This window comes from Pinus tabuliformis, chromosome 5_1 (assembly GCF_031772625.1).
Source record: "Pinus tabuliformis cultivar Carrire ecotype Pingquan chromosome 5_1, CPIR1, whole genome shotgun sequence".
NCBI lineage: Eukaryota > Viridiplantae > Streptophyta > Pinopsida > Pinales > Pinaceae > Pinus > Pinus tabuliformis.
The window spans coordinates 326,497,235-326,509,001 of record NC_142305.1 but is presented as its reverse complement, the minus strand read 5'-3'; the positions used below and the strand labels follow the sequence as shown (position 1 = coordinate 326,509,001).

The 11,767-nt window shown below is 32.9% G+C and overlaps 1 protein-coding gene across 1 annotated transcript; it reads right to left on the bottom strand.

Moving 5' to 3' along the window:
• Positions 1 to 5,780: 5,780 nt before the first annotated feature.
• Positions 5,781 to 6,811, bottom strand: LOC149164689 (germin-like protein subfamily 1 member 7). The gene is made up of 4 exons (XM_089430966.1): positions 6,586 to 6,811; positions 6,331 to 6,467; positions 6,080 to 6,216; positions 5,781 to 5,962 (listed from the first exon to the last, which is right to left on the bottom strand). Exons 1-4 carry the CDS (start codon positions 6,789 to 6,791, stop codon positions 5,789 to 5,791), a joined length of 654 nt encoding a protein of 217 aa, XP_089287092.1. The 5' UTR covers positions 6,792 to 6,811; the 3' UTR covers positions 5,781 to 5,788.
• Positions 6,812 to 11,767: the final 4,956 nt, after the last annotated feature.

The window sequence follows — 11,767 nt, the reverse complement described above, 5'->3', positions numbered from 1 at the left end:
TATATATATATATATATATATATTTTATTCTTAACTCTATTTTATAGTCAAATTTGTAAAATAATATATATATCTTAAAAAGTTTTATTCTCAACTCTATTTTATAATCAAATTCATAAAAAAAAATTAAAATAATAATTTTTAATGGGATAATACACAATATCTTAATACCCAACAAAATTTTAAAACATAATTACATTTTAAATAAGAAAATATACTCAAGTTATAAAAAAAAAAACAAATCATAAAATAGAATTGATTTCAGAATAGTCTATTTTAATTTCAAGTTGTTTTTAGTGAGATTTTTTGGAAGTTTTTTTTCCGGTTTTATTTTTCTAAAATCTGGCAAGAATTGATTGAAATCACAAGTTTGATGGGTAACAGTCACACAATCCAAGTGCCCTAAGGGTTTTTCATAATGTTAAACCAATATATACAAAAAAAACCAATTTAAATAGCACAAATCAAAATTTCACTTAAATTTTTTCAGCTACTCCTTTTTAATTTCTCAATTACAATAGAGTCCATTCATTTTATGATGGACAAAATATGATTTGGATAGATGCATAAACTGTTGTACCTAAACGTGGAATTTACCTTAGGAATTAATGAAACAAATGATGAAATTGAAAATCATTCATATTAGCTTTGTCTTAGAAGCTTCAAATGTGCTTTCCTTACTTCCTAAGGCTACAAAGGATGCTTTCTCTACATCTCCAATTGTTAATCAAGCAATAAGGCATCATATTCTAATGAGTTCTTGTTTCTCTTTAATTATCCATTTATCAATGTTTCTTCTGCAAATGGAAAGAAGTATGTGCTTTATGTTTCCTTTTTATTCTCACAGTCTTAGGTGGGCACTAGAGAGACACCTATTTTAGCCTCTCTCTTAGGTGGGCACTAGAGAGACACCTATTTCAGCCTCTCTAAAGCCTATTTGTTCTCATATGGATTCATTGGAGGGAAAATGGGGATCCCTATCCCCTTGTCACAATGGACAAGGTTTCTCTCCCACAAATTTCCAATGTTGTTAGGTCCAAAGTTAGGTTAAAATAAGATTACTTATTCAAATGCGTTCTAGCCCTCGATTCTCCTCTACCTTACCTTGTGGGGGTAAAAATTCCACTTGCTAAAAAGGTAGAAAGACACGATGCATGATATGAAGAAAGGGAAGCATGCAACTATCTATAGTTCCCTTCAAGTTCCACCATGATTTTTCTATCATTCAATGCTCGAGGGTTAAGGGGTGTCCATGAGAAATAACACTCAAAAGGCTCATTTGAAACCATAAACTAAAAATTTCAAAAGACTCCATTAGTTCTAGGTAATTGGCTTAAGGATTGGTATTTCACTTCTTTAGATTCAAATGGTTTGTAAGTAGTTTGATTACAAGCTATAGCCTAGATTTTACCACTCTTCCATCATTCCCAATTGGTTTAGTTATTTCTTTTTCACTAGCATTAAAAATCATTGGTTTCAGGTTCATCATGCTTAATTTTTATGAGCAATATGTTGAAAGGGTTCCTTTCAAGAATATTTGGAGAGCTTGTTCTATGATGAATAAGTTTTGCCACAAATCCATATGTTACGCTACTGTGAAGAACTTGTTATCTTCCTCATGGATATTGATGTTGGGCTATTCTCTTATGTTCTATAATGCGATTAGAGGGTGACTTTGCTTCTACTCAATTCAAAGGAAGATTGAAAGAAAAATATGGAGAAAGAGTGGTCCTCGAGATCCCTATGGATTAATTTTGTAGTGGTGGAAACTAGACTTTGATCATATCAAAGCTCCTATAATTGTTTAACATATATAAAATATTTTCTTAATAATAATAAGAATTCAACATTTTCATTGTTCTCTTTTGTGTGACTAATTACTCTCTTTTTACATAACTATTTGTTTTCCATTCATGAACTCACTTTAATTATGCCCAAGACAATCTAAAAGTCTTATTCATTACTAAATATGGATAAATCTTTCACATAGGATCATCCTCTACCATGTTAATATATGTGCACATGAAGTGACTTCTATTTCTGAGTCTTTAAAAATTTATTAATTTATTTTAATATGTAAATTATTTAATTTATATAAAATATAAATATATTATTACTTGGTTTGAATATCGCAGATTTCACAGCTGCTTTGTTTTTTTTCGTTTGTCCAAGTAGCCGTCTTGGTCACGCGGCTAAAATCAGTCATGATGTTAAGCCACCAGTGGCTGCTGAAAGCGTGGACAAAGAGTCACAGGTAAATTTATTAAATATATTTTTTAATTTTCATATTTATAACAACTTTTCCACATCCATGCAGAAGGGACTACCGCTGCTGCCCTTCTATCATCAAGGAATATAGTGAGTCCAAGTTTCTCCAAACCTCGCTGATTTTTTCCGTTATTTCCATCTCAACTTTGTTCAAACCTGGCTGATGAATATACTGTTAACTATTTTCTCCGTTATTTACCTCGCTGATTTTTTCCGTTATTTCCATCTCAACTTTGTCCAAACCTGGCTGATCAATATACTGTTAACTATTTTCTCCGTTATTTATCTCAATTTGAAACTGCAAAATTGTACAAACATGACTAGTGGCTAGATAGTTGAATAGTATATTTCACTAATTCATTTTTTTACTTTGTATTTAAAGATTAGGGGATGATTAGCACTTCTCTGTTCTGATGATGCAATCTTTTTCGAATTTGACTTGAAATTTTTGGGAAGTAACCTGAGTAAAAAAATCCAAATCCTTATTTTGTTAATTTAAAATTTCAATTTTTTTTTATATATAAAATAAAATGAATTGAAATACATCTAATTTTTAATTAAAATTTTTAGAAATAAAATGAATTACAACACATTTAATTTTTATTATTTTATATTTTTTAGAAAGAAATTATTCACTTATAAACTTGATAAAAATAAATAATGTTTAATTCTTTAAAATTTAATTTTTAATTATATTAAAAGTTATAATATTAATATATTATAACTAAAAGAAAAAAGGGACAGTACATTCGTTAAAGTTAGGAAAATCTCTTACACCTCTCTAAAGTAGCTCCTAAGAAATTTTGGAGGCAGATTCCTTCACGATTGGAATTCCTACCTTAAAAAGCTTCATGAATCTCCAAATGTCATGGATAACTTGGAAACCCTGCTCACAACGAAAGAAGTTTTCTCTTTACAAGACATTAAGTTTGGGGTTAATCGCCTAGCTAATGGGAAAGCTAAGGAAATTCAAGGTTACCAAGTGGAAATATTAAAAATTGGAGGCCCTGTCCTCATCCCCCACATCCACAAGCTTTTCAATCAAGCAGTCAAGCAAGGGTTCCCTAAATTGTGGACTAAGAGCCTCATTGTCCCTATTTTTAAAAGAGGAGATACAAATAACCCCTCTAATTATCAGACAATTATGATCAGCCTTCTCTTAGCCAAGTTATATGGCAGTGTTTTGGAAAAGAAGTTAAGCATATGGCTTGAAAGTGAAGGTAAGCGGGTTTCAGAAGGCATCACTCAACAATAGACCACCTTTTTACGCTTAGGACCATTGTGGAGGAATGTCATAATGATAAATCCAATTTATTTTGTTGCTTTGTGGACTTTAGAAAGGCTTTCGATACGGTTTCTAGATACAACCTTTGGAATAGATTAGAAGAGCTCAAGGTTCATCTCGAGTTGAGAGCTGCTGCTATAAGGTTATATGAGAAGCTAATTGCCAAGCTAAAGAGCAATGAGGGGTGGTCGAAAGATATTAAGTGTAACATCAGAGTTAAATAAGGCCCCCCCCTCTCCCCTACCCTATTTGGCATTTACATCGACAAGCTTGAAGGCTATTTAGAGGAAGCAGGATGTGATGGCACGTTCTTAGCTGGGATAGTCGTCATCCTTCTTCTCTATGCTGACGATATTGTTCTTTTTGCAAGGTGCCCATCTGATCTTGATAAGAAACTCAGGCTTCTTAAGGATTTCTGCTCTACCATGGGTATGACTGTTAACACTGACAAAACAAAAGTTATGATTATCAAATCCAAAAAAGACACTTATGCTAATTTTATCTATGACAATAATAACTTGGAGGAAGTGTATTCTTACAAGTACCTAGGAATTGATATTCATCACAAGCTCAAATGGAACCATAAAATTGAGAAAAGGATTAATGGGGGGTGGAAAGCTTATTTTGGTCTTGAAAATAATTGTAAAACTGCGAACCTTGTAATGTGGGATAAAAAGAAGTTCCTCTTCGAAACTTTAGTAACTCCTGTTATCTTATATGGCTGTGAGGTTTGGGGTTGCAGCATCTCTAGAGAATCGTGGAGAAAGATTGAGCAAATCCAAAAGCGTTTTATAACGTATAACTTGAAAATTAAAAGTAATACACCCTATCCTATTCTCCTTATAGAAGCAGGTCTTTCCCCTATTGAGAGCCTAGCTATGAATAGGTTTCTGATGTACAAGCACAAACTCAATAACATAGGCGGTCATAGACTTCCTAAGCTAGCATTGAATTCCAGCCAAAACCACCTAAGGCTCAAACGGGGGTGGCATAAAGACACAAGGGCCTGGTTAAACTATTGGGAGATCAACGAGAATGATGCATTGCAAAACATCAATAACATTAAAGATATTGTTACTTCTAAGTTCAAAGAAAAAATGTGGTGTGAGAAAGATTTAGTAGCTAAAAGAAAATTAAGTTATTATAAGGAGGTCATCAACCCCACCCTAGAAGATCAAAAGTATCTCTCTATTTTAACTAGCTCAAAGAGGAAAATTAATATAGCAAAGATTAGAACGAATTCTCATGAGCTCCATAGTGAAACAGGTCGTTGGGCAGTTCCTAAAACACCATGGATGGAAAGGATCTGCCATCTATGTGAGAATGGGAACATCGAGGATGAAAACCACTTCCTCTTAGAGTGTCCCGCATACAACCACATTAGATCTCAGTTTCACAATCTTTGTTACAATACTGACCTTCCTAGCCTTTTACAATGTCAAAATTATAGTGAGCTCGGGAAGCTTCTCTCCAAGCTTTTTGAGCATAGGAACAAAATTTTAAATCAAAATAAATAATTTGTTTCTTTTGATCCGATAGACCAATGTTTGGTCTCAGTGGATGTTAACCATCATCATCATCATGATTTATTCTTTGGTTTTGATAATTTAAATAAAATAAAAATTATATTGATATTTAAGAATCCTAATTTATTTTTATAAAGAAAAATTAAATAACAAAAAATTGTAGTTTTATTTAAAATTATATTAATTAAAAAACAAAAAAATTCAATAATTACAATGAAAATTAAAAATATAATATATTATAAAAAAATATGTTCCTAAACCTAGTTTATAATTAATTTTATATTGGAAAAAAGACCATTTTTAAAATCATAAATTTTAATGATGTAACACCAACAAAATCTTAATACCCAACCAATTATATATATATATGAGAGATATTCAACTTATAAAAAAATCATTAAAAGATACTTCTCCTTGTACAAAATTTCAAAATAGTATATTTTAATTTATAATGAAGTAAAAAATGTAATATCCATTCACTTTATAATGAACAAAAACAATGTTTTGCATAGATGCGTGCACGCTTGTATCTAAACATCGAAGAGATTATAGAAGTTCGACGTCTCGAGGGTTTGATCGAACAAAGGATGAAATTCAAAATCTATATTTATTTGTGGCCATCATCATTATAATTTTATTTGCGGTCGTTGTGGCGACTTCTACGCGCTGGCGCCGTTTATTACAAGATATTCGTAAAGTGCAATAGTGACTAAAAGGCTGTCGTAATATCTCTACCGGGTACACACCCACTGTTTGCAGTTTTCTTCAGAGAAGGAGCGTACCGATGAGCTGTTGACTTCAGCCAATTTACAGCCCCCTGGTCCACGTTCAAAGATGTTGCCAGTGCTCTCAGGGGAATATGAAATAAAGCTTCACTGCTCGTCTGAAATTATATCATCCAAAACAATATGATATGATATAATCAATAACCATCTGAAATATATTGCAGCACTAGGTTTCAAATTATAATGGAAATATAATTGGTTGGATACAGGCGTACCAGAGTGCCGGGATTTTCACTGTTAAGTGCCGACAAATACTCAGCTTCCACGCTTCCAACGTTGAGTTCAAAATGGAGAACACCTCTGGGAAATACGGTAACATCCCCCGGGTAAAGAATATCAATGTGTGACGCACCTAATTAATTATTAATTACAACAAATGAATTTGAATGATCAGATCATATATATACATAATAATAAGTGAATACACGTCAGGATAATAAGAGAATAAGATGAGTTGGATTAATACCAGTGGTGTCAACAAAGCCAACTTGAAGGGGTCCACCAGACAAAAGGGAGAGAACTTCTGAAGCTCTTGGATGTGTGTGAGGAAGGTTGCTTCCGCAGGGAACCATTTTGAACCTCACTACAGATAGCCCTTGTGTTCTGCAAAATCAATTTAACACCGTTAATTAATTTACTTATTATCAAATGTACAGACCATACAAACAAAATATATCTACAAGCAAACAATATGTGAATATGAATGATGTGAATGTATTACCGGACTGCAGGAAAGTTTTGAGGATTGGTTGCAGCTCGAATCCCGCCGGTATCGCTACTAACATCTCCATTCTTGAAAATGTTACGCAGAGTGAAGGTACTTAATCCCGTCTCAAAATCTCTAACGGGATCCGGATCTGCAGAGTAAACAAAGGTAGCAAAGAATAATACAACTGAAACTGAAACTAGGACTGCACTCGCCTTCATCTTCACTCGCAACAAAGGAAACGATAATGAAACGATGTTCAGAATTGTATGGCGGTAATGTGTATTTATACGCCTCAAACCTTCAAATTTTCCTCTTCAATATCTCTATTAAAACACATAACGGTTTTTGCAAAATTTTGGCACTTGCTCAGTCCACGCCGTATTTTGGAAATGGTAAATGAAATTGTGTACAGGTATGTGATGACAATGTTCGACCACCACTTGACTCAGTAAATGTTTGATGGAGAGAAATAATTTTTTAATGCATACTTAAAATTTTTATAAACAGAAAAAAAACGAAATTAGTGACTCGGTAAACGTTTGCATAATTAGTGAGGGTCGTTTTTTAAAAAGTACGGCATGAACTTGAACTTCCCCAAAGGAATGATGTGGGCCATGATTTTGTTTATCGGAGATTGACACTTTCACTGGTCGAGTAATGCCAATGGATACGTAAGAGGACAACTGATAGATGTGTGTGATGAAGATGTTTATTAAATAAATCGTAATTAATTAGTCGATAGGTGATGAAGATGCTTTTAATACGTGGATTTAGATGTCTTACTCGTTTACTTGGCCGTGATAAAGATGTTTATGAAATAAATTTGTAATTTTTATACAATTCCATAAATCATGCACTTGATGAAAATGTTTATAACGGAGGCCTTTAGACTTAGTCACCAGTGCATGCCACTACCAAAATATTATAATATTGGCTTTTAAGTTTGTTGCTTGTTTATTTATGCACAATTTAAATGGTAGGTTTTTATACTATTAATAATTATATATATGGATATTTTTGTTTTTACGAATATAATTTTATATCTTTTTATTTAAAAGAAAATGTTAAAATTTTAAATATATGTATTTTTTTAAATTATATTTATATATGTACATTTTGATATTGATCATTTAGTTTAGTCGAGAAGTTTTAATGTAGATGAGAAGTTTTAATGTAGGTTTGTGATAATTAGATTTGGTTTTAGGTTATGAAGAATACTGCAATGAAAAAAATTGTTAAATTAAGAGAGGAGCTGCAAGAGAGTGGATTTTAGGCAAGAGATCTTATCTCACCATTGCAATTTTTGATTAGGTTGAAAATGATGAAGTGATAGTAGTAGAAACAAGAAGTGAATTTAGGGGCCATAATGCAAAGCATCAAATGTTAAAAAAACTCAGAATCCAAATAATCCAAATTTACAGACCCATCACTTTCTCATCCATCTAAAAATACCTCATCCGCCTCCCAAATTATACATTCTACTTCTCCTCCTCTTAAATGTTTAAATTTAATAAACATTTAATAAAAATTACAAAAGTTATAATTATCCTTTACTAATAATAATTTTAACCATATAATTATTTTAATTTAGTTTAAAATAATTTTAAATATTAGACCTTAGGCTTTTGTGATCCATAATGTAGTAAGCACGTATTTCCGATTAATCACATCAATATTATTTGGAGTACGTTTCGAACCAACTAATGTGGTTCATCCTCAAGACAAAGGTAAAAAAATTCATAGATCTTAATGAATAAATAGCAAAGATGCATCAGAGTGAAACTTGCCATTACGAATTTAGTTTTTTTAATTAATGTATTTTTAATTTTTAATTTCAATTGAAAACTAGATGATATAAAGTAGTCGTTAATAAATATTTAATTAATTTTATCTATAATAATAATAATAATAATAATAATAATAATAAATAATAAATAAAAATTATTTATTAATAATACTAAATTATTATATATAACCAATTTTTACTTATAATAAAAAAATATTAATAACCCTATTTCTATTTCATAAATAAATAATGAAATAGAATTATTTATTATTATAATAACAATATAAGAAATTATTTATTAATAATTATATATGAAATATTGATTTTAATAACCATTTTTATTTATAAATTGACTAGAGTTATATATATATATGAAATTAGTCATTATCTAAAAAAAATGAAGAAGGAGGGGATTAATCAAGATAAAAGAGATGGAATCCAGCTCTTACTCAATTTCCACCCATCATCTCTATTTAGATTGATAGCATGTTTCTCAATCTCAATAGCCTCTCTAAGTTACCTATGGTGGAAATGATCAACCCTGGCAATGACCTTCCCATCCTCAATGCAAACATGGTGCTTATATTTCTTTGCATCCTTTGCAAGAGCTAGATATGGTGCTTATATTTCTCTGCATGCTCTGCAAGAGCTGATCAGCCAGAACCATTGTGCGTTATGTCTACAACCATCACACAATATACCATTAATTAGTTTTTCCATTATCTCAATGTTGTAGTCTAATGAGACTTCCCTGGAAGTTATGGAAATTCCGGCCATATTTTGAAAAAATCTAGCAGGGATTTTTGCAAATCCATGTATTTCCCTGAAAGTTATGGAAATTTCGGCCATATTTTGAAAAAATCCGGCATGGACTTTTGTAAATCCAAGTAAAAGCTGTCAAATTTCATAATTTTAGGTGCCCCAAAGGTTTTTGATGGTGTTGAATCCATTTCCACCATAAAAAACATGATTTAAAAAGTGCCCTTTACAAAAAATTTTGATTTTTTTTTACTGGGATCACTTTTGGCCATGAGAACAATTCCTCTGCCTCCATACATGACTCCTATTTCAATCTCTTGGTAATATAAAACTGCAAAATTGTACAAACATGACTAGTGGCTAGATAGTTGAATGGCACATTTTACTATTTATTTATATTCCTTACTGTGTGCTCAAAGTTATGATGATTAGCAATTTTTTTTTCCTTCCTGTGTACTCAAAGATTTTTTTTTTTTCTTTCTTTGAATTTGATTTGAATTGTTCTAAAAAAATAACTACTCATAACATAAAAAATAACTACTGATAACATCTAAACTCTTATTTTGTTAATTTAAAATTATTTTTAAATATTAACTAATTGAAGTATTTAAATTTAGAATTTATATAAATAGAATAAAATGAAATAACAATGTATATAATTTTTCTTTAAAGTTTTGTTTTTATGTCTCATATTTTAAAATAAAAGTTAAAATTTACATTTAAAATAATAATAAATTACAGTCTTATTCAAAATTAAGTAAAAAATCATAATCATTTAATAATTAAAATAAAAAAATAAAAATTATATATATATATATGTTTCGTTAAATAACAAATTTTTAAAACAAACGTATATTTAAAATAAGAAAATATATTCAACTTATAAAAAAAATCATCAAAAAATAAGGTACTTTTGCTTTGAACTTTGAACAATCCAAAATTTTAGAATAGTATATTTTAATTTGATTTCAGAATAGTCTATTTTAATTTCTCCATTGTGATGGAGTAAAATATATACAATCCATTCATTTTGTGATGAACAAAATATGATTCGCATAGATGCGTGCATATACATAAACATAGAAGCGAGCGGTTATCGAAGTTCGACATAGTGAGAAATGATCGAGCACACGATGAAATTCAAAATCCAGACTATTTATTTTTACACCATCTTTACAATTTCACTTCCAAAGGCAAAAGTTGTTGTGGCTACTTCTACGCGCTGGCCCGGTTTATTCCACTGTATATTTATACTTATAAAGTGCAATACTAACACTTAATATCTCTACACTGGGACTATATCTGTAACGACCTGTGGTTCCTGGGCGCACGGGCAGATGATGCGTGCGTGTAGATGAACAGTGCGACCTGCGGTTCGGTTGGAGGACAAGCTCACCACTTAGATGTGCGATGTATTATGCGCACAAGGAAGTGAAGGGCGAGTGTATATATGGCGTGGAGCTTGTATGGAGGCCAACCTACATCAATGAGGGGGCCGACTTGAAATGAAGGCGTGGAGAGGTCGGTTGGCAAGCCACAACCTCTCCCTACAACACATATAAGTGGGAAGAGCGTGGAGCTCATTTCACATCAACTCACTCGCTCAAAAACATCTTCGCTAAAGAGGAGTTAGGCGCAGTTTTAGTGTGCAAGTCTAAGGGAAGGCACAGATTCTAGTATGCACCCATTCTTGGGCAGGTGTGCATGGAGGTGACTCTCTTTATCTCGATTGTGGGTGAAGGTGCGGGTAGGAGCGCCCGGTTGTAGGGTGAAGGGGTGCGCGGGTGTGTGGCGCCCGGTTTGTGCAACGACTTGGCGCGGGTGTCTTGGCGACTCGGGTGAGCGCCCACCTGGCGTGGAAGTGTGCACGGTGACTTGGTAAAGTGTTGAGATTGTGAACGGAGGTGTGTCTCGAGTAGAGGCGCCCATGTGTGCTGACTTGGAGACGCACCCGAGTTGGGCAAACAACACGATCGTGCGACAAGGTGAATGAAGCAATGGTGAGTCGTGCGGAGGTGCCAACAAGCTAGGCAACCGAGTTTTGCCTTGGATTGTAAATTTGGCTAAGTATGAAACTTGGGGTTTCCAAGTATACTTGTAAAGCTTTGTAAACTGTTGTATAATATATTATCAGGAAGACTCATTGTTCAGTGAGTTGCCCCTCCCTTTGTACTGTGCAATTGTGTTCATCATTTATAATTTCTGTTGATAATGAATGTGTATGGGTGTTCATTGGTATAAAGGATAACATCATAATACTTGGTTGCGAAACACAAACTAAGTAGGAGTAAGTGGTTAGGCGTAGTCCACGAACATAAGTATTGGTGAAAAGAAAGTGTTCGGTGGTGCCGCACCTCGCTAAGAGTGGTTGAAATACTACCGCCGGCTTGGGGGCGTGACAGGTGGTATCAGAGCTAGCTGATGACCGGGTTGACGATGAAGTGTTGATCCCATTGCACTATCGTGGCAGTTGGTATCAGAGCTCGGTTGGAGCTGGACATTGAATCTTATTCAGGGTTGAAGAAGCTTGACAGTTGGTGACAGTGAAGCAGGTACTTGCAGGTGAAGGAAGCTGTAAGTGGAACAAGGGCTGGTTCAGGTTGCAGGCATCTTGGTGAAGGTGTTGGATGGTCGAAACTAAATCGCAAA

Excerpts from the sequence above, each read along its gene's own strand:
- LOC149164689 (XM_089430966.1), bottom strand. The coding sequence starts at position 6,791 with ATGAAGGCGAGTGCAGTCCTAGTTTCAGTTTCAGTTGTATTATTCTTT. Across the intron at positions 6,468-6,585 it reads CAAAACTTTCCTGCAGTCCG|AACACAAGGGCTATCTGTAG; the intron begins GTAATACATTCA and ends TTGATTTTGCAG. Across the intron at positions 6,217-6,330 it reads TGGCTTTGTTGACACCACTG|GTGCGTCACACATTGATATT; the intron begins GTATTAATCCAA and ends ATAATTAATTAG.